Source organism: Xiphophorus hellerii, chromosome 2 (genome assembly GCF_003331165.1).
Source record: "Xiphophorus hellerii strain 12219 chromosome 2, Xiphophorus_hellerii-4.1, whole genome shotgun sequence".
NCBI lineage: Eukaryota > Metazoa > Chordata > Actinopteri > Cyprinodontiformes > Poeciliidae > Xiphophorus > Xiphophorus hellerii.
Genome location: NC_045673.1, coordinates 5,137,601 through 5,160,471, shown reverse-complemented (window position 1 = coordinate 5,160,471; position 22,871 = coordinate 5,137,601). Strand labels below are relative to the sequence as shown.

General features: G+C 40.1%; 3 protein-coding genes and 1 non-coding gene across 10 annotated transcripts in view; all 4 read right to left on the bottom strand.

Moving 5' to 3' along the window:
- Nucleotides 1-833: 833 nt before the first annotated feature.
- On the bottom strand, nt 834-7,423 carry LOC116731554 (probable serine/threonine-protein kinase samkC). Of its 2 annotated transcripts, none has more exons than XM_032581374.1 (5): nt 7,136-7,423; nt 6,419-6,559; nt 6,035-6,198; nt 4,252-4,687; nt 834-2,987 (listed from the first exon to the last, which is right to left on the bottom strand). In XM_032581374.1, the coding sequence occupies exons 1-5, from the start codon at nt 7,377-7,379 to the stop codon at nt 2,626-2,628; spliced, it is 1,347 nt and encodes a 448-aa protein (XP_032437265.1). In that variant the 5' UTR covers nt 7,380-7,423; the 3' UTR covers nt 834-2,625. The 2 variants fall into 2 exon arrangements, with proteins under 2 accessions (XP_032437265.1, XP_032437273.1); XM_032581382.1 differs by having other exon boundaries at nt 4,258-4,687.
- On the bottom strand, nt 7,347-13,518 carry LOC116731533 (uncharacterized). Of its 3 annotated transcripts, none has more exons than XM_032581346.1 (8): nt 12,790-13,518; nt 12,061-12,201; nt 11,331-11,494; nt 10,760-11,105; nt 9,036-9,145; nt 8,377-8,683; nt 7,678-7,732; nt 7,347-7,461 (listed from the first exon to the last, which is right to left on the bottom strand). In XM_032581346.1, the coding sequence occupies exons 1-8, from the start codon at nt 13,031-13,033 to the stop codon at nt 7,455-7,457; spliced, it is 1,374 nt and encodes a 457-aa protein (XP_032437237.1). In that variant the 5' UTR covers nt 13,034-13,518; the 3' UTR covers nt 7,347-7,454. The 3 variants fall into 3 exon arrangements, with proteins under 3 accessions (XP_032437237.1, XP_032437246.1, XP_032437253.1); XM_032581355.1 differs by having other exon boundaries at nt 10,766-11,105; XM_032581362.1 differs by lacking the exons at nt 7,347-7,461; nt 7,678-7,732 and adding an exon at nt 7,791-8,089 and having other exon boundaries at nt 12,790-13,515.
- Nucleotides 13,519-14,589: 1,071 nt separating this feature from the next.
- Nucleotides 14,590-14,661, bottom strand: trnam-cau (transfer RNA methionine (anticodon CAU)). Its single transcript has one exon. It is a non-coding gene; the product is annotated as a tRNA-Met (tRNA).
- Nucleotides 14,662-15,974: 1,313 nt separating this feature from the next.
- The window catches only part of phf21ab (PHD finger protein 21Ab), a 35,195-nt gene continuing 28,298 nt past the window's right edge, over nt 15,975-22,871 (bottom strand). For all 4 annotated transcript variants that reach the window (XM_032581305.1, XM_032581295.1, XM_032581321.1 and 1 more), the window contains one exon: nt 15,975-22,809. In XM_032581305.1, coding sequence (XP_032437196.1) covers nt 22,144-22,809 — 666 coding nt within the window. In that variant the 3' untranslated portion in view covers nt 15,975-22,143. The remainder of the gene's footprint in view (nt 22,810-22,871) is intronic.

The window sequence follows — 22,871 nt, the reverse complement described above, 5'->3', positions numbered from 1 at the left end:
TCTGCAACTCCCCCAGTTACTCCTTCAGACTAGCCAGCAGCATTTAGCAAAAATCTGGTGAGCCCATTACGAGCTATTCCTCAGCACAACACTGGTAAAAATGTTCTTAAAGGGTTAATAGAGGAGCGATGATGTGATGACTTCCTGAAGGAGCCGGAGTTTTTAAAGAAACAGGCCCAATTTAAATCGTTTATATTACAAATCCTTTATTAAAGGGACAGAACTATGTAAAATAAACTTCTTTTAGCTTTACATCAAGTTATAATGATATTCCCTCGGCAAAACATGCCTGCAGTGTCACTTTTATTCTCTCATGCATGCTTGAGAAATCCTCGAATCTCCATGGCAACCATTCAGCTGTGCAAAACACCTAGGTGGACAAAGCTCCTCCTCAAGATTAGTGTGTTTCTATTAAAGAAATGTAGTTTTGTACAGCCAATTTAAACAATTATATGGTCACTGGAAACATAGTTAGTGTCACATGACCAAACGCCACACGACAAACAGTAACAAGATGATAATAAATATCGCTTGTTAATATCAGACCATTTTTATTTATCGGACCGATACCGATGTCAGTGCGATATATCCTGCATCTGAACTGACTCTTTGCGCCCCCTGCTGGTGTTCCAAAGGACTCATCAGTTTGATCATGTGGTAAAAATAAACGTGTGAGCTTGTGGTTTCTGATTGGTTTGGTTCTCCTCATTTGAACCTGGCTCACTTTGACCCATCCGACCTGATCCACAAGAACTAATCTGAGCTCAAGAACAACTTTCTTAACTCTTAGTAGTAATAAAAATCAGCACAAACAGAGGGAGGCAACACAAATATCAACTCCATTAATGTCTTTCTTTAATGCACTTTTAAAATAAAATAAAAGGTTTAGTGTCATAAATTCACAGCTTAATGGTTTTAACTGCCAGAGCTTGGAAATAAATTCAGGTGAAGTGTCTCCAAACGAAATGCAAAATTTATTATACATGTTTTTAAAAAAAAGTCACAAGAGGCATTTCTGTTTTACTGTTACCACCTTTCTTATTCTTAGTGCTCCAGAATTTATTTCTAAGCTTTGACAGTTGAATGCTTCCGTATTTCACAGATTTAGTCAGAAAATATGAACTTTCTCACCAAAACGGCAGCAGCTCACAGATTCTTCTAATCCAGGATCATAACAGGAAGTGAGAAACACCCGAGTGAAAAACAGCAGCAGCAGCCATCATTGTGAGAACCGGACGTTAGCTTTACTAGCTCTTAACACAGACGGCTCCAATCGGAACCATTTGTTTTCCCTTTGGGATACGGTTCTTTTAGTCTCCATTGATTTAACCAAAATGGACGTTTCCATGGATCCAATTATGTGTGAATTGAGTGCTTTAGCTTCCCGGCTAACACAACGACCTGGTCAGTAGTATCGTAACAACCTGCTTCGGCTGTTATCGGGGTTTGTTACCATGGTAACTGACCCAGAGTTGGTGACGTTTCAAAAGTTGATTTGATCGATTTCAGGAATGTTTCTAGGTTTAAAAATAATATCTCCACATTTTTTCATACCAGATCCGATTTCACTTGATGTTTTTTATTGACCGCTTTCTTTTCTAAAAAGAAGAAAAAGAACCTCAAAATGATAGAAAATATCTTTTCTTCTTGGAGTGGTACTACGGACATCAGGGCCATCTACAAGAGAATTTGTTTAATAATAATATATTCACAGTATTAGCAGAAAAAGACAAGTTTATCACAAATAAATTCTTAAAATGATAAAAATTGGCTTAGTTATCAGACGTGACCAGTCCAGTTTGTTATTCTTTCTTAGACTTAGTCATTGCTCAATTGTTTCAAAGTCCCAATAATTTGACGCTGATGTGTTAAAAGGTGAAGTATTATCTTATCCGGTTGAGGTTTCTGATACGGGCGACATCTTGGGGGGCGCCAGGCAGGCTAAGACTGTATTTTTGTAATATTTATTCTCATAACTAAAATAAAAATATCATAGCCTGACCTAAAATATTTCGACGTATTTGACCTGAAATCAAGAGAAGCTGTAACATTTAACAAACAAGATGGCGGCTCTTGGTGCGCTGACGTTACTCAAAAAAATGGGAATCCTATAATATTATGGCATTATTATACTTTAAACAAAAATAAACTTAGCCTCATACTAATATTCTGTTGTAAAGTTGACCTGAATTCAACGTCCAAATAAATAAAGAGCAGTAGAACACGCTCCGCAAACAAGATGGCAGCTCTAGGTCCGCTGACATCACTCTAGAATATGTAAACAAAGGAGTGTGTGGTGAAAAAACACAAATGTATTTTCCAAAACTTTAGTCCTCAAAAACCACTCAGCTCCAGTTTCTCTCGTTCAGAAGTTGTAGAATCACCAGGAAGATCAGAAAGTAGCGAATCGATGGAATCGATCTGTGCAAAGTACCATGTTGTTTCGGTACTTTGCACAGATGTTTCAGGCCTCGAAAAGGTTCTGATCTGACAGGAAAAACATTCACCAATGTACCACACAAAAACTGCAAACCAACAGAAGGATCCATTTTTAACGCTTTGTCTATTATGCTGTTGAGCTTATTCAGTAAAAACTTTTCCGGAGCCTTTGTTTTTGCTTCTTCATTATGATTGTGGCTCCGCGGGTGGATCTGACGGACCCGACGGACCCGACGGCTCCTCGAGCGGCGTGTGGCTGCTCCACAGGAAGCGCTGCATGTTCTGCTGGTGGTAGGCGGAGTTGGTGTGCTTCCTTATGCTGGACTTGGTGAAATGATTGGAGCCTTTGATCAGACGATGGTTCTGGCAGAACGAGTCCGCGTGAACGCGGCACACGTGGCACCACATGATGTTGAGGCTTGGAGAGTACCGGAGGAACGGGAAGATCTTGACCCACTCCTTCCTGAAGCAGTGGCGGCGGCGCTGAGGAGGACGAGGAGGGCGGGAGGTGGAAGGAGTGGCTTGAACTGGTCCAACGTGAGCCGTCGCTGCGGAGACAGAACAATCAGAACCATCAGAACGACGAGACTGGAACTGGAAAATGGGCTTAGAAACTCAAACGTTACACGTTTCCACTGATCATTCATTCTTGACCCGAAAGGCACAGAACTGTCCATCATAGGGCTGCAAATGGTTTAGTTATTGATCAATCAATTATTCTGACAGTTAATTGATTAATCATATAAAAATTGGTACATACTTCAACTTTTTTATTTAACCACTTAAGAATTTTTATATAATATCAGGAATACATTAAAAGATGTAAATAAGCAAATAATTAAATTCCTCTTCACATAAGAAAATAAGCATTTTATTGTTATTAGTTGATGTTTTGGTCATTTGTAGCAACGGATGCATCTCCAGCTAAAAAACACTTTTAATATGTGAAAAGTTTATCCCCTTCTGATTCACTTAACATCAATACAGTGTAGGACTAATATGTTTATTATTTTCTGGATTAACCGATTAGTAATTGGATAGAAAATCATAAAGTATTTGAATGTAGAATTCTGAGGAAATATTAATTTGGAATACAACCAGCTTGGCTTTTGCCACTTGATTCTCATCTCTGGGATTTCTCCCATTGAGTTGGATTTCTCTGGAAGAATTTTTACCGAATCAGTGAACAGAAGAGGTGGAGAGTGATCACGTTAATATTCTGAGTTGTTTTAGCACAGGACAAAAAAATTTAAAATAAAACTTTTTTTTGTCTGTTAGAAAATATAATGATAAAGTGGGAATTTTATCTCCAGGAAAAATAAAAATAATAAAAAAATCAGACTTTTGCCCCTCTTGAGGTAAAAACAACAATCCAGCTCTAATTATTTCAGCCCTAACCTGCTTTCTGAAATTTGTGCCTATTTTTAAAGAACCACCATTTTATTCTTTCTTATATTTATATTTAAAATAAATATAAACATAAAATATTACCAGAAATAAGATGGATAAATTTGTGTCTATTGGATGTCGATGTTTGTGTAAAATAATGTAAACAAAAACATTTCTAACATAATGACAAGAAAGAAATAATATCACGGATACTATCGTGGTCACTGTGTTGTGAAAATTCAATGCAGGAATTATTTCAGAAATTAAAAAACAAAACTGCTAAGGTCTGCATTTGTTATTGAAGGTTCTGGGAAATATTTGGTTCAGATTCTCATCCCAACAGGTGAATTAGTTCATGACTACATGTAAAAATTAGAAAAGAGAGAAAATAGACTTTCAGCTCTTCAACTTCCTGAAACTTACACTCACCCTCTTCCCCAGAGGGTCTGGTCTCCTCTGTGATCGTTTGCTTGGGTCTGTTCAGCACTTTGAACTTATGTCTGCTGGCGACTTCAAACAGCTTCTGCTCCAGCTCTCGAATCCTCTGCAGCATCGTGGAGCAGTTCGCACACGACGGTGAAGAGGATGGTTGTGAAAAAGATGGCTGTAAAAAAGATGGCTGTGAAAAAGATGGCTGTGAAGAGGATGGCTGTGAAGAGGATGGCTGTGAAGAGGATGGCTGTGAAGAGGATGGCTGTGAAGAGGATGGCTCTTCTAGAGCAGACGGTTCTCCTGGAGAAGATGGAAGCTTGACGTTCAGCTCCACTTCGTACTCTGTGGACGGCGACCGACTCTTAGAGCGAGCTCTGGCCTGGATGGAGGCCTCCAGAGACGACTCCAGAGCGTTCCTGAAGAAGTCCTGGAAAAAAATGAAGGATTAGTGAAACTTCTTCTCTTTCATAGAACCCCAAATATCAGTTTAAAACAGAGAATTACTAGATGATAAATTAGTTGCAAATCGATTTACTAATATCGTTTGCTAGGCTCTGCAGCCTTTACAAACCAAAGAGACAGCAAAGTTCTTCATTTCTTCAAAGGCATTACACCAAGACGCAGGACTAACTCTCTGAATCGTAAACTCCCTGACAACAGAGAACTTCACCACATTTTCTGTCATTTTCTTTGACTCAGAGTAGAAATAAAGTTTTCGTTCCTCCTCAAAGACAGTATCAAGTTTTATTCTTTTCATCTTTTATTTTTCTACCCAGCAAACCAAGATGTTCCCATTTTGTTGCATTTTATAAACACGTCTAAGTTTAATAATGTGAGAAAACCACAATGTTGCCGTTTATTCAGTAAGTATTTAACACAGCTGACATAAAAATGTTAAAATACTGATTGTTCTGCCCAAGGCTAGAAGCTAGGAATATGCCTTAATAATTTAGTTTAGAAACTTCTACAGTATTGGTTTATCTGTATTTTATTTTGAAGGGGAATTTTGAGGTAGCAGTGCATTGTGCGTAGCAGAGGCAGCAGCAGCTAGGAACAGGTGTTAGCAGAAAGGAAACCTGCCTTTTAATCTACAGACTTCTGTGTCGTCAATCTTTTCCAACACCTCCGAAAGCAACGGCTGAAAGTTTAATCTGTGTTCTGTTTGGTGTTATATGTTTTATTAGGATTTATTTAGAGATCGGTTTTTTCAAATGTGTACTCCAGTAATTAGCCATGTCCCACTATTTTTTTTTGAGTAGTAATGATCGTGACTGTTTCTTAACAACAGCTAGAGTTAATTGTAATTATTGTTTTCTGATATTAGAAGTTTATTCTGTGTATTTAGAGCTAATGCATATTTCTTTTCTGTTTATAGTTTCACTTAACGCTTTCATTGAGCTTCCCACACAATTGTAGAGAATTGTAAGACCGTAATAAAGGAGCAAGACGCTCGGCTTCCTGGCTCATAAACATTGAGTTTGGTTTGCTGTTAATCTACGTTAACATACACGGTGTATCCAACACGTAGGGATAACAGTACACTGATGTGTTTCTTTCTAAATGAGAAATTTAGAAATTTGTGTTATGGCAAGACTGTCGGCCCAAATAACATAAGAGAAAACTCAAGTTTTTAAGAAAATGACGGCTTATTAATCAATTGTTAATTCATAGATAAGATTAATCAACTTCAGATTAACTTATTAATTGATAACTTAAATCCCTAGTTTAAAAAAAAGAAAGAAAACTGTTTAACCAAATCAAACGCCTCTAGTACCCGGAAGCTGGAGTCGGTCCTCGTCTCAGCGCCTTGGTTCTGCTGATCGTCTCCCTGCTGCTGACTGATGATGGTTTTACCCTCCAGAAGAGACTGCAGGGCAGATTTCACATCTTTCCACGCAGGCGGAGGAGGCTTCCTGGCTTCAGCAGCACCATCTGCTCCTGAACGCAGAGGGACAACATTCAGTCAGTTCACCGTCAAGGCAGCTGACTAACAGGATATATTAGAGCATTTAATGCTTACTTCTGCTTACTTCCCTGTTCTCAACAAAAATGCGATTCACTGTCTTCTCACATCTAGGTTTTTACATGCGTCAGACTGTTAGTGATGCAGGTTTGAGCGCACATTAAAAAATGTTTAAAACTAATCTTTGAGACCCACCTTCTACTGGTTTCTCATCCGAAGACAACCTTCTTCTTTTATTCCAGGACTTTTCTTCATATTCATCATCACCATCATGACCCAGGTGTAGAGACGGCACCCAGTCTGGATCCGAGTCCAGCATCTCATATGCTGGTTTTCCTTTAATAGGACAATGAATAAAAATTTTTGCTCAAGCTTGTTTACAAAGAGTGGCCCAACAGAAAGTGCTTCCATAAATTTATATGCATCAACAGGATTTTTCTGTCCATATGCAACTAAACATTCATAATTAGCATTTAAAATGAATGAAAAGGGTATTTTTTGTTTTGTTTTTCAAACAATAAAAATAGCTTCTACTGCTACTGTGTGGGGTTTCTCCCCAGATATGGGAAGAAGGTAAACTGCTGTATGGTGGCAAAGTTGGTAGCAATGTTGCCTTGCAACAAGACTTTTTTTTACCTTTATATGAACCGAAAAGTTTTCACAAATTTAAAAACGCCTATTATCAGTTTTTATTAGCATTAAATAATAAATTATAATGTCACCACAGATAAACTTTCTCTAGTATTAAACCCAATGATTTGAAGATAAATGTATATGGCATTAAAAAGCGATGATATGAAAGGAGAGTCGCCCTGACCAATATGGCGGCTGTGCTGTGTGCATTGATGCTAATATCTCTCTGAATCCTCTTTCTTCGCGCTGAGCAGAGAAATAAAACCTGTTTGGACTCACCAGACAGAAAGTGTCTGGAGCAGACTCTCATGGAGGACGGGATGCGGTCGAAGGTGATTTCTCTGCGGCCCACGGCGGTCACCCACGCGTCTCTCCGCCGCCTCGTTAGCTCCGATATAAAGTCGCCTTCCTTCGTTCTCCACGCAGGGAAGCAGTGGAAGCTCAGGCCGTTCAGGAACATCCTGCCCTGGTGGTCGTGGGAGCTGCTCCCACAGCTAATCACGCAACATTCTCTGCCCCCCATTTCTCGCGTGGAACAAACAGGCAGGAAACAGCTGAGAGTTCCACCAATACTGCCGCGTTATAATCCCGACGACGTTCACGCACTGCAATACCCACAATCCACAAGTATGTGATGTCACTTTAAGGACAAATAAATGGTTTTTAACGTGGAAAATGTACAAATATTTAGTTATTAAAAATTAGGTTCAGAGAATTTATTTTAAAAAATTATTAATTTTCGGGGATTGGTGAGCTTTCACCACAGAGATCATCTTCCAGACTGTTTACTTCCTCTTCAATGGCAGCGTAGGGAAGCTTACCTGGCCTGGCTCTTCCCACCTGCTGTCCTGATGCTTCTGATTCCAAGTACTTGTACTAAATATAGAAAATATCCGTCACAATTGTATTATTAATTATATTCTGACTTCGCAAATATGGTTCAAGAGATTTCTTCTTTTAATTTGACATTTCCTTAGACTGTAACATTTCTTTCATGTAATCAGCTAGAGGTTTTTCACTGTCGTCTGGCGGGGGTGTGGTGTCTTTAAACAAAGGAAGTTTAAAAGGTCTGCCATGTATTGCTTCAAAAGGAGTTCAACCATTTCCAGTCGGTACAATTCTCCTGTACATTTTTACTAAATCCAGACACTCTGGCCATGGCCTTTTGGTCTCTTCCATAAATTTTTTTAGTCTGGACTTAATTTGGATCGGATAAGTTTGACAATTTTCCAACTGCAAAACAAGGGGAAAAAACAAAACAAGCCAATTTAACTTCTACTAAGTGATAGTACCGGTCAACTATATTACATTGTATCTGGAAGCACAAACACAGCACTGGTAAAAACTAATAACTGAGTGTCTACCTATCAAGTTTCTGGGTAGTAAGTTGACATGTAGGAGCCAATCTATGTATACTTTTTACTTAATTGGTTCATGCCACTAATGCTTAATTGCACAGTTTTAAAATTTAAATTTATTGAAGTTAGTGCAATGTGCCAGACACAAACATCTGAGCTTACCTTCTTCAAAGTCCCTTGTCAAGCAGAGGAAAAGAGAGATCCTTTGATATGACTTGCCAACTTCAGCCTTATAAGCTGCAAGAGTAAACGGTGTTTGTGTCCCAGGGATATTAATTACCTCTGTCCCATCTGGGTACAGAAGGAGGAAAGGTCTATCGTTTACATCTTTGTTGAAGTCCTTCATTTGTTTAACAGCAAGACTGAGCAGAGGTGTGGCAGAGACATCTGGATCTGTTGCAAGCGAAATGGTTCTTCCACGCTGTGGCTTTAGACAATCCTTGTGAATGGCCATCAAGCCAATATTTATCTGAAACAAAAAAGAATTATGTGGAAGACTGAGCAATGTTTGTTTTTTAAAGAATAGCCAACTGTTTTAATTCATTCTCTATTATGTTACAATAACATCCAAATAGATCCATTAACTATCATCAGTCATTTTCAAGCTTTTACTTTTGAACTGATGCAAACAGAACAATGATTGGAAAATTATTACTCAATAATTAATCAGTAGATGATTTACTGTTCTGACTGATCATTAATTGACAGTTTGCTGTTACTGTTAAACAATTATTCTGTATAGCTTTGCTATGTGGAACTTTTTTAACCAAGTCTATTACTTAAAAGCTGCTTGTTTCTGGTCGGAGCCATACCGGACCTACCCGGACTTTCGTTTTTTCCTTTTGCTTTAACCGCTCCTCATTTTTCTTTTTTCTGTATTCAAGGAAGGTGCTGAGGGCTGGTGCAGGGCAGGATGGAACAGGCTGTTGTGCTAGAAGTAAAGTAAAGAAAAAATGTTGCACATCACATTCATGCAAACAGACGACATGTATTACAAACTGCAGTAAAGCTAGTAAAACAGGTCTAAACTGAGTGCGGGTTCGCTTCCGAAAAGGCGGCTAGCTTGATCGCAGTGCAAAAGAACCAGAACGACAAAATTACCCTAGAAGCAGTGCCTAAGGCTGTAACGGACCTTACTATATATCGCTAATACCATGCTGCTGTATTATATCGACTTTGTGTACTTTTAATTGCATTTACAATGAACAACTAAACGACAGTGGACACGGTCTGGAGACCACCAAAGTTAGCAAGTTACTACATCCATAGGAAACATAAATATATCTTTATGCTTATTAACTCACTTGAACATTGTGGAGTATCTTCCATGCAAATTTCTTGAAACCTCTTGCCACAACTGCTACAAAAGTTTGGTGACAGCTCAACCAGCTCTTTTCCACAGTTTGGGCAATACATGGCAACATGACCGTATTCCCGCTTGCTTTGCTTCTCATTAAAACGAAGCGCACCAGAATAACTTCAGGTTCAAAAGTAAAACGGGCTGTAGTCCAATCAGCGATTTCTTAGGTCTCCCACTGGAACATACCTCTTCCGTTTCGTTAATGTTGTAGGGCTTTTGTAATTTGTAATTGTGCTTTCAATTTGCTGAAGTGGTTTGGACCTCAGGGCCACCATAATCTCTAGCTAAAAAATACTTCTAATATGTGAAAAGTTTATCCCCTTCTGCTTTACTTATCAATACAGTGTAGGACTAATTTGTTGATTATTTTCTGGATTAACCGATTAGTAATTGGATAGAAAATCATAAAGTATTTGAATGTAGAATTGTGAGGAAATATTAATTTGGAATACAACCAGCTTGGCTTTTGCCACTCGATTCTCATCTCTGGGATTTCTCCCATTGAGTTGGATTTCTCTGGAAGAATTTTTACCGAATCAGTGAACAGAAGAGGTGGAGAATGATGACGTTAATATTCTGAGTTGTTTTAGCACAGGACAAAAAAATTTAAAATAAAACTTTTTTTTGTCTGTTAGAAAATATAATGATAAAGTGGGAATTTTATCTCCAAATAATAAAAAAATCAGACTTTTGTCCCTCTTGAGGTTAAAACAACAATCCAGCTCTAATTATTTCAGCCCTAACCTGCTTTATGAAATTTGTGCCTATTTTTAAAGAACCACCATTTTATTCTTTTTTAGGTTTTAGAATAAATATAAACATAAAATAATACCAGAAACAAGATGGATAAATTTGTGTCTATTGGATGTCGATGTTTGTGTAAAATAATGTAAACAAAAACATTTCTAACATAATGACAAGAAAGAAATAATATCACGGATACTATTGTGGTAACTGTGTTTTCAAGAACATGCAAAACTAATGTAACTAAACAATGTAATTCAATGCAGGAACTATTTCAGAAATTAAAAAACAAAACTGCTAAGGTCTGCATTTGTTATTGCAGGTTCTGGGAAATATTTGGTCCAGATTCTCATCTCAACAGGTGAATTAGTTCATGACTACATGTAAAAATGAGAAAAGAGAGAAAATAGACTTTCAGCTCTTCAGCTTCCTGAAACTTACACTCACCCTCTTCCCCAGAGGGTCTGGTCTCCTCTGTGATCGTTTGCTTGGGTCTGTTCAGCACTTTGATCTCATGTTTGTTGGTGACTTCAAACAACTTCTGCTCCAGCTCTCGAATCCTCTGCAGCATCGTGGAGCAGTTCGCACACGACGGTGAAGAGGATGGTTGTGAAAAAGATGGCTGTGAAGAGGATGGCTCTTCCAGAGCAGACGGTTCTCCTGGAGAAGATGGAAGCTTGACGTTCAGCTCCACTTCGTACTCTGTGGACGGAGGCCGACTCTTGGAGCGAGCTCTGGCCTGGATGGAGGCCTCCAGAGACAACTCCAGAGCGTTCCTGAAGAAGTCCTGCAAAAAATGGAGGATTAGTCAAACTTCTTCTCTTTCATAGAACCCCAAATATCAGTTTAAAACAGAGAATTAGAGTTTTTAAGAAAATGACTGCTTATTAATCAATTGTTAATTCATAGATAAGATTAATCAACTTCAGATTAACTTATTAATTGATAACTTAAATCCCTAGTTTAAAAAAAACAAAGAAAACTGTTTAACCAAATCAAACGCCTCTAGTACCCGGAAGCTGGAGTCGGTCCTCGTCTCAGCGCCTTGGTTCTGCTGATCGTCTCCCTGCTGCTGACTGATGACGGTTTTACCCTCCAGAAGAGACTGCAGGGCAGATTTCACTTCTTTCCACGCAGGCGGAGGAGGCTTCCTGGCTTCAGCAGCACCATCTGCTCCTGAACGCAGAGGGACAACATTCAGTCAGTTCACTGTCAAGGCAGCCGACTAACAGGATATTTTAGAGCATTTAATGCTTACTTCTGCTGATGACTTTTACTTCAACCTATTAATAAATCGATTATTGAAATAATCAACTAATTTAGTAATCAATTAATAGATGAGTGGAGCATACAGACTCAAGAAAATGCCTTTTGCTAAAACAACAACTTCCTCAAAGCAGTAATTCAGCCAAAACTGTACAAAAAATGTCTGAAATACTTGATACCCAGAACTCAAGTGGAAAAGCTTTAGTTTGACCCGGTTCTGTTCTGTTGTTTTAATTGGGCATGTTCCCACTAAGCGATGCTCTGTGCAGGAACAGAAAATAATCTCAGTTTATACACGGAGGAGGCATAACATTATGATCCCCGGAACTTGATTTGGTCTGACCTACGAACCCTGTTCTCAACAAAAATGCGATTCACTGTCTTCTCACATCTAGGTTTTTACATGCGTCAGACTGTTAGTGATGCAGGTTTGAGCGCACATTAAAAAATGTTTGAAACTAATCTTTGAGACCCACCTTCTCCTGGTTTCTCATTCGAAGACAACCTTCTTCTTTTATTCCAGGACTTTTCTTCATATTCATCATCACCATCATGACCCAGGTGTAGAGACGGCACCCAGTCTGGATCCGAGTCCAGCATCTCATACGCTGGTTTTCCTTTAATAGAACAATGAATAAATTTTTTTGCTCAAGCTTGTTTACAAAGAGTGGCCCAACAGAAAGTGCTTCCATAAACTTTTATGCATCAACAGGATTTTTCTGTCCATATGCAACCAAACATTCATAATTAGCATTTCCAGTGCATGAAAAGGTTTTTTTTTAAAAATATTTTCAAACAATAAAAATAACTTCTACTGCTACTGTGTGGGGTTTCTCCCCAGATATGGGAAGAAGGTAAACTGCTGTATGGTGGCAAAGTTGGTAGCAATGTTGCCTTGAAACAAGATTTTTATTTTTTTTTTACCTTTATATGAACCGAAAATTTTTCACAAATTTAAAAACGCCTATTATCAGTTTTGTATTATCATTAAATAATAAATTATAGTGTTACCACAGATAAACTTTCTCTAGTATTAAACCCAATGATTTGAAGATAAATTTATATGGCATTAAAAAAGCGATGATATGAAAGGAGAGTCGCCCTGACCAATATGGCGGCTGTGCTGTGATTAGCATTGATGCTAATATCTCTCTGAATCCTCTTTCTTCGCCCTGAGCAGAGAAATAAAACCTGTTTGGACTCACCAGACAGAAAGTGTCTGGAGCAGACTCTCATGGAGGACGGGATGCGGTCGAAGGTGATTTCTCTGCGGCCCACGGCGGTCACCCACGCGTCTCTCCGCCGCCTCGTTAGCTCCGATATAAAGTCGCCTTCCTTCGTTCTCCACGCAGGGAAGCAGTGGAAGCTCAGGCCGTTCAGGAACATCCTGCCCTGGTGGTCGTGGGAGCTGCTCCCACAGCTAATCACGCAACATTCTCTGCCCCCCATTTCTCGCGTGGAACAAACACGCAGGAAACAGCTGAGAGTTGTTGTTGTTGTTGTTGTTCTTCTTCTTCTTCTTCTTTTCTATTATGGCGGATCGCAAGCAACTTTACGGTGCATACCGCCACCTACTGTACACGAGTGTGTAGCAACATTATTTCACATCTATCAAATTCTATTTTTTAATTTTGTATTCTGAAGATAAATAAATAATGTTTTCCTTAATCTGTAAATATCCATTATATTTAATTCATTCCCCAATATTCCTTTAAGACTCCATTCTTGACCTGTCCTTCCAACCATTCTTCTCAATCTCTCCCTTTCAGATAAGATAATATGAATCTTTATTGTCATTGTCACAAGAACAACGAAATTTAAAAAGTGCCATCGGGTTCAGGTTCATATGTCTTACAGTTCATCAATATGTGTTCTACATTTTCTTTCTCACCACATCCTTCACATGAATCATTATTTTTCCTCCCTATTAAATACAAAATGTCATTTAAATAGGTATGACCTAATCTAATCATTATTATTTATCCCCTTCTGTTTCTCTCATTAATATTTCTAATTAATACTGACTTTTGTACTTCATATAATCTTCTTCCTTTCTTATCTTCATTCCACCTTTTTTTTGCCATTTTTCCTTTTCTTTACTCTTAATAAGTGATTTCCCTTCCCCTTTCCCAAAAGGAATTGTAATTGTTATTGTTGATCTGATATTCTTTTAGAAATATATTTTTTAAACTCTAGTATATATATTCATATTCCCACACATTCTTTTAAATTCTTAAAACCATCTAAATATATTTCAAGGTAATTATAATATGAATTTCTTAAATATATATCAGTCTTTATCCCTATTTCATTTAAATTCCACTCATTTTTAATTTTAAGAAGTCTCATATCTACATTTACCTCAGGAAATAGCCATGGAGGAATAACACTAATCGGATTAAACTGAGCTATTTTCTTATCCTCTAATTCATACACAGCTGAGAGTTTCACCAATACAGCCGCGTTATAATCCCGACGACGTTCACGCACTGCAATACCCACAATCCACAAGTATGTGACGTCACTTTAAGGACAAATAAATGGTTTTTAACGTGGAAAATGTACAAATATTTAGTTATTAAAAATTAGGTTCAGAGAATTTATTTTTAAAAAATTATTAATTTTCGGGGATTGGTGAGCTTTCATCACGGAGATCATCTTCCAGACTGTTTACTTCCTCTTCAATGGCAGCGTAGGGAAGCTTACCTGGCCTGGCTCTTCCCACCTGCTGTCGTGATGCTTCTGTTTGCGGCCTCTTGTTACTTCTTGTTAGGGCCCAGTCTGGGGAATCAGCATCACCTGCTGCGCTTGGACAACCTAAAAACCAGTATAGAGTAAATTGTAAAATGATAATGTCGGCACTAAACTAGCTGCTAACAACATTAGCACTCACGCCTTTTCTGGGGACAACCAAGCTAATAATATCTTAAAAGGCATTGTGTTTAATCTTCTACTCATAAAAGTTAACCCTAAGTTTTCCTACATCCAAAAAATAAATAAAACCATAGCAGAGGATGGTTTCGATCCATCGACCTCTGGGTTATGGGCCCAGCACGCTTCCGCTGCGCCACTCTGCTGCTGTGGTTCAATGGCAACATATCGCTATGTAATACTAGCACCCATGAAAATTTTCCCCCAAAATGTTTTTTGCTTGTAGTGTTAAATCAACATGTTAGCGCCAGTTCAAATATTCAGTAGAGGACGAAAATACGCGCTATTATGAGATGCAATTTTTATTTCTATGTATGTTTTCATGCGTTTCCTGGCCCCGCCCACACGTGATAGCATCTAGCATTCAGGTCGAAAGTGAAAAAAACATCCAGTATTAGTGAGCTAAAGAAACATATTTAAACAAAATGCACTTAAGATTTCTAACGATTTCCTTTTCGATTTCTGTTTTATTAAAATAATGTTTTATTTTCTGATTTTCATTATGAACTAGCTGTTCTTAAATTTGGCCTCATTTCAAATTCCTCATAACATTTATTCTTCAAACCTACACTAAACTTTATTGGAGTTTCAGTTTTATTTTTTAAATTAACCTTCATTTAATTAGTAAGAATTCATTGAGCCCAAGAAAGGTCTATTTTAAAAGGGCCAAGAGGTCAATTAAAATAAAACGGTCATTTTGATAAAGCAGAACAGTTGTGAATATAAAAGATAAAGTACAATAATTATAAACAATAAATGACAATAAAAATGGTTTCCCTGCTACATGTTTATTAGTATTTCTCATTCCACAGTTTTGAGTGTTAACTATTAAGGATTTTTTAAAATAAACGTTCATATTTGGTGTTTATTCTGTATTTATGCAGAACTGTTTGAGAACAAATTCACTTAATTTATTGTTCAATGCATAAAAAACTGACGGAGACTAAGAGTTGTTTGGCTATATTTTTCTTTTACTAAGAGTACTAATGTCTCCTCATTAAGTTTAAATTAGCATAGTCAACTTATTTTTCTTAATTCATGCCTATAATCAAGGTAAGCATTACCTTAAAGGTAGATTGCAAATAAATAATTTCAGGAAATGATTTTTTTTGTTTTTCACAATTTATTTTAACAAAATGATAAAATAAATAAATACAAATTGATCAAATGCTCCTAATATCAACTCCTCCCCATGTTCCCTACAGTATTTCCTAAACACTGCATACAAAGAATTCATCACAGAAGAGGCTCAATACAGAGGTAAGAATCCCACCAGACCAGTCACAATGTCAGGCCAACAGAAGACACATCTGGAACAGAAGTCAAAAAAATAAACACATTCCTTTCCAAAATCATTATGAAAAAATACAAACAATTATACAAATATTCAGATTGTGTAATAACCAATTTACACATTATTCAGCACACCAGGTGAACTTTTTCTTTATTCTGATCGCTACAATGCATCTCACCGAATGGAAGATAGAAAAAGACTTCTTTTCATTTTTTAGATTCATTTTTTTTTTCTATTTTTATTTTTTTGTAGTATTTTTCAGATTTTTTGCACTCAACACACCCCCCGACGGACTCAGCTGTGGATGAGGTAAGAAGCTGCAGGTGTAGAGGATCCAGACAGAATAAATGGGTGGATAGATGGATGCTGAGCGGGAACAACAGGTGAATGACGTCATGAACCCACAGAATACTAGAAGGCCACAATCATGACTTGATCGCTTTAAAACCGAAAGATGAAAAGCAAACCTCCTCCCCAGGACCCACGCCGAAGCCCCCCGAGCGTGTCCCACAAACCGTCGATGGACGACGCAGAAAACTCACACCCCGATGATATGCAGAGTTCTTTGGATATATTTGCTTCCAGACTTCAACTAAGGAGCATTTTAGATCTCAACGCCCCGTTTCCACGCAGCAACGGCAGTTAAACAAAAGCTAAGCTAAAAGGAGAGCCGAGATGGCGCCAAACTCTCGCTCCAGTCCGCCCCCCGGTGGTCACTCGCAGTACTGCAACAGAATACCTCCCCCCCCTAATAAAAGCAAACCTCTCGGCACCGTCAGGAAAACCCACCCTGAATGGCTACCTGAATGTGTAAACACATGCACACGTTTGGCATCGAGATGCCAGAATGTTCAGAGAAAAACAGAAAAAAGGTGACTTAAGTTTCACATAAAAACATAAAAAAACCGAAGCAATGCATAATAAAAAAGGTTGGTATAAAAACTTGCATAAGAAGGCATGTGCTGCACCACAGCGAGCACAGGTGATGCTGGCTGGGCCCAGGTTTGTTCAATGCGTTCCGGGTCATGTGACCTGATCCTGCAAACTCATCCCTCCTCCAAAATAAGAGACAGGAAGAAAGAGAGGGCGGGGGGCTTTTTCAAAATAAAACATAACCCATCTCTGCTCTGATAATACTGATCAAACTGAAAGTGCATGACAAACGGATCAGAGTGCGATCTCAGACTGCCTCTGCACAAACCCCACCCCCTCTGACCCAAAATCTGAACATTTCACCAGAAAATAAAATACATTTAAGGCAACTTCTAGGGATGAACAACAGAACACTATGTGGTCAAATCAAACGGGTTGGTGTGAAGTGGCGAGCTTGCATCGACTCCTGGCAGCCTGCGGAGTAGGGCGCAGCTTCCTCTGGGGCAGGGCTATTGTGGACAGGGCTCGGTGTCAGGTGGGGAGCGATCCCGGAGGGTTTGTTAAGTTTTACGAGTCACAGTGCAAGTCAAGAGACAAATATTATCTGCTGTTTGAAGAAAGGCACTCAAAGGTACCTACTGTACAGAAGGGAAGGATCCAGAGACCTGATGACCAGTCGGATCTACGGGCCGGAATGAGAACCACGTCCACCCAATTGAGATTTACACAAGACAAGTGGGACCCAAAAGGAAGCGGGGACACTTGGGTTTCCTGTCTGGCTCATCCCCCGTCAGATCAGCTGAACTCTACAGGACACACCCAACACACACACCCTCCACACACACATATTTCTCTGGGGTGTTTGGAATGAAGGCAGTCTGTGCAGCTGATGGGAGAAAACCAGGTGCCATTGGGATATGCTGATTCACTCACAAGAGTCTGCATGATATGAATTTAAATAAAAACTAAGACGCCTGCAATAGATCACCACCCAAACAGGAGCTCACCCCCACCATCATGAGAGGAAACGGGTCTTTTCTAGGAGAGCAGAAATCCAAGAAGTGTTGGGATATTTGTCTGTTGAGCTTAGTGGTGGGGTCTCTAGAGCCTCGCTTTCATTGAGCGGTATGGTATTGGTCAGTACGGTCCAATATGTTATTTTGTTGTCTGGTTTATTCATGAGGGAGAGCATTTCCAGCACCAACACTGGACTCTCACCGGGCAGAGGAAGTTAAACCCAAATGCCCAAAGTTGAGAACTAGTATGTCTCAAGCAATAATGTTTTTCTGTCCCCCAATCAATGGACTGTATGACACCAGTAACTCCACCATAACAGTGCCATTGTCCCATATACCTACAACTGAAGGGAGTCCAGGAATGGTGCAGTATAGACTGATTCTATGGGCTGCTTTTTCATTGGAAACCGACAAAAAGCATACCAAACTGCACTGCTCTGTTGAAACGAGGCATAACTCCAGTCCTCAACTTTAGATGCATCCCTTCTCCAAGACACCAGAATCAAACAAATGGCCCGTTACTAGTCCTTTGCAGTACTTCACAACTAGCTAAGAAAGTAATGCAGGTGTGTTAGAGAAGAGAGGCCTCTTTTGCCTTGTTTGCACTGAGTCATGATCCAGTATATTCAAGAGCGTTCCCTCCACAAGTCGGACTCTCACCAGACAAGTGGGGTCAAACCCAAACGTCTAATGCTGCCTCATACAAGTGCAACGACAAATGTGATTTGCTAGGATTTCTCGTGTCCCCCAAACAATGGACTGTGTTGTGAAACACCAATAGCTCCAGCCTAACTGACATACAATTGAAGAATGCCTAGGGATGGTGCAGTATGGGTTGTTGTATGAGCTTCTTTTACTACAGAAACATAAAAAAAATAGTACATTGAACTGCACCAACCATACCGCTCAGTGGAAAAGAGGCATATGTCTATTCATCAAATACTACTTTCGATACATTCCTGCTCCAAGACACCAGAATCAAACAAATGACTCATTACCAGGCCTCTGCAGTTTTTTATGACAAGCTAAGTAGGTAATTCCTTAGCTTGTTATAAGTGACAAGCTAAGGAAATGTCACTTATAACAATTTCTTAGCTAAGGAATTAGCTTGTCCTTAGTGGACAGTATCCAACAGGGATTCTTCTTGTTGGAGCAGAGAAGCATCTTTTTGCCTCATTTCGACTGAGAGGTACATAATAGGTCTGTATGATACTCTACTGTACAGTCAGGCATTCTCAAGGGAGTGTTTCCATTGCCAGTTGGACTCTCACTGGGCAGGCAGGGTTAAACCTAAACACAATATTGCAATGAAACAACAAATATAACTTACTAGTATGTCTCATGCTTATCTCATATCCTCCAAATGGCCTGTGGTGTGACACAAGTATCTCTGCTCTAACTGTACTATTGTCCCATAGACGTACAACTGAAGGGAGCCCAGGAAGGCTGTGGTACAGGTCTGTTCAAACAGACCAAATAGTGTCCAGAACAGCACCACTCAGTAGAAATAAGGCATATCTCCAGTCCTCAAGTTCGACTTTAGATGCATCCCTGCTCCAAGATACCAGAATCAAACAAATGCCTCGTTATCTCAAGGTACAAAGTACCGTAGCAGTATTTTATGACAAGGTAAGGAGGTAATTCAGACGTGTTGGAGCAGGGCTGGATCTAAAAGTTACAGCAGGATGGTAGCTCTTGAGGACTTGAGTTGGTGATATACACTTCTGGACTGATTTTGTGTAACAAAAGGAATTTTCAGAGGGAATTCTCCTTAAAAATGTCTGAAACATTTCCTCACATTCAGGAAGGAGTGAGCACGTCAGAGAACCAAAGGAACCCCAAGTAAAACTAAAGTTTCCAGCATAAATGGTGGCAACTTTAATCTCTATTCACCTTGTCAACGTTCCGATCAATTGCTCCGATAACCATCGGCTTCATGTTCCGGCTCCAAGCCAGACTCAGTGGGACAAACTCCTAATCGGACTCCAGCCTCAGGGTCATACCGAGGGGACATATTGGCAATGTAAGGGGAAATCACACGACAATGAAGAGATGCATACTCTGTTTAACTCCACGGGAACGTACAAAAAGCTCTTCAGCACTTCTTTGTAATGCAGCAAGCTTGTGCTTTAATCTCAGGAATTGTGTTGTCGTCCTTTAACCTCCAACAGATCCCTCCGTTTTTCCGGACTGGAACACGTCCTGCTGTGGTTATTGTTCCCAACACTCTCCTGTCTCGGCCGGGACTTTGCATCTGAATCTTTCCGATGATTTGATCTTGGAGGACAGTAAGAGGACGAGTCCCTGCTGAATTTGGAAACAACATCAGGATTTTGGCAGTTCAGGATTCAAACGATCACCACCGCCCAGCGGCGGCAGCGGCGATGATGACGACGATGGCAATGATGATGATGATGATGCCAGTCCAGCAGGTTCAGGAACAGAAAGCACTTATTCTGGAGACTAGGAAGACCTGAATATCTTTTCCTATAAAAAACAAACAGCCCAGATAGAGTTTGTGTGTGTTGACGTTGCAATATTGCAAATTCACATTTAGTGCTCACAGTTGACACACACACACACACACACGCACTCACACACACGACTCACGAATGAAAACTCAATCACTACACTGACCGACACCACTGAGAACATCTGTTAGGCTACCGCTCCTGTTCGTCCTCATCTCGGGACCAAATCGGGGTTCAACCCGGTGTCCATCAGGGAACATCTGTAATCTCCCAGAGGGCTGGACCCTCTTCACTGGGAGACCCTGGTACAAAACCTAGGACTGAAAGGAGGGTGATGATGGTGGGCGACAGGGTCAACCGACGGAGTTGGACTATTTTTGGATTAATTTAAAGTCTCAAAGGCTTCAGCATGACTCAAAGGAACTTTGCGACTCAGTGCGAGTTCACTTTTAAAGGAAACCCAGTTCTGGACCTACATTAGACCTTTCTTCACTGGTTGGTGGGACCTTTGGGGACCCTGAAATGTTCTCTGAACTGTTTGACAAGGTGAAATGCCCTATAAAGAGGAAGTAACTCAACAAACTGAGCTCAAGTCAAAACTTAAACTGAAGATAAAACTTTGGAAATATATGGTTTGGACTTCCTGCACCAGAGACACATGAGAGCTTTTCCATAATGTCCTGGGGATCAAAACTAGCAAATTTAAATTACTGGCAGGCCACAAAATTAAATATATTTAAAATACAACAATTTTATTATAGCAATTTCTTTTAGTTCTACCTACTAAAAATAAATAACATTTTAATTAAATCTAGATAATATTAAAAATCCAAAACATAAAATAGGTTTTGGACCAGTTTCTTATTAAAAGAAGAACTGACAAATGGCAATTTCTTTGGCTCATCAATTGTTTTCTATTCTGTTAGCCAAATTTTTTTACCATTCTTGACTTGAAGTCATGGGGCAGACAAAATAATTTCAAGAGCCAGAAATGGTACCCTGGCCACACGTTGGACACCCTTGAGTTAAATAATCCAATAACTCAAGGGTTATTGGATTAAGGCGTTTAACTTCGGTTTTTAAATTTATGATTAGTCGCAACACTTTTCTATAAATCTACAAAAGGCTGGAGTGCCCTCATGTGTTTAACTCATTTTGTTTCTTTTCATATAAAACCAAAAAAAATGTAAATGTTTGCAACTCCTCCTGAACTAAAGGGTGTGTCATAACTTTTCATCCAATCAAATTTAAACTGAGCTGATGCAGGACATGGGCAGAGTCTAAAGAAAAGTGGGCGGAGTCTGACCAAAAGTGGGCGGGGTCTGACCAAAAAAGGGCGGAACCTGGTGAGAGCAGACTGGGCAAGTAATGGGTGACAAACCTCAAGTTTTGAAAACACACTTCATGGTCACATTTGCCTCATCAATTTTGTTTTGTGATGACAGCTTGAATCAAATTGAAGCCTTTGGGTTAGGACAGATCGGTCCTGATTGGGTTCTGGTTTGGTTTCAGGTGAGGAAATTAATTGAGAACTCGGACTGTGGAGCGCCGTTCCCGTCAGGGTCAACGGGACGAGGACGCAAACAGGCTCTCTTTTCAGTACACAAACGTTTACAACACTGCTTCTTGGACCAGCTCCCCCCGACAGATGTTTGGTTCCATGTTCTGGGTTCTCCTTGGAGCCGTCAACAGAACACAGGGGCCACTGTAACAGGCACACACCGGTGTGATGATGAAGAAAATCTTCCTTTGAGTGTTCCCTCCATGACGTCTATCACTAATTGGCATGATGACCCGGGTCTTCCCAGAGTCATGTGACTTGGGCTGTACATCTACCATTGACACAGTCTGACAATACAATGCAAACAAACAACATTTATACAGATTGGCAACTTCAGGGCACCGTGCGGTGCAAGCAAAGGTCTTTTTTTTTAATATATATGTTTGACTTCCTGCAGCCACAGGGACGCAGTGTTACTTTTTATCGTCCAAACTGCTAAGCAGAGCTGGCAAAGAATGCTGGGAGGGTTCTGAGGTTTTGCTGTTGTTGCTGCCGTCGCTGAGCTCCTCCTGCTTCTTCTCCACCGCCGTCTCTGCAGGGTTCACGGCAGATATCTTGTTCTCAGCGGCGGAGGGGCTGTGGGCGGGGCATGGCGGCGGCTCCGTCGTACCGTTGGTGGTGGCAACCTTTGCAGGAGCCGTAGGAGCTGCCTCAGTCTCAGGCTGTACCTCGACACAAGGAGTGGTCTCTGTGTGACCCCCTAACCCCGGCGCAACCCCTGCCCCAGCAGCAGGGCAGTTAGTCAGCACTGTGCTGTTGCCGTCTCCTCCTCCTCCTCCTCCTCCTCCGCCATCTCCCCCTGCTGCTGCTGCTCCTTCTGTCTGCTGCTCCTCCTGTTTGCTGCTGACCAGAGAGCTGCTCACCACCGGCTTCCCCGCCGCGCCAACTTCAGCTGCAGCTCCGGAGCTGACAACGATCCGAGGACTGTCCTGCACCCGGACGTCCTTTCCCTCCGTTTCCGCCAGGGCCTGGTTGAAGTTGAAGGCTTGGATGAGGCGAATGAGATGCTTGACTTTGTCCAGGGAAAGCTGCATCTCCTTCTGACGAGCCAGGATGGTGTTTTTGGTCTCCATGCACTTCTGCAGAAAGAAGCAGCAGAATCAGATCAGACAGGCAAAAATTTGTTGACAAAATTAAGAGG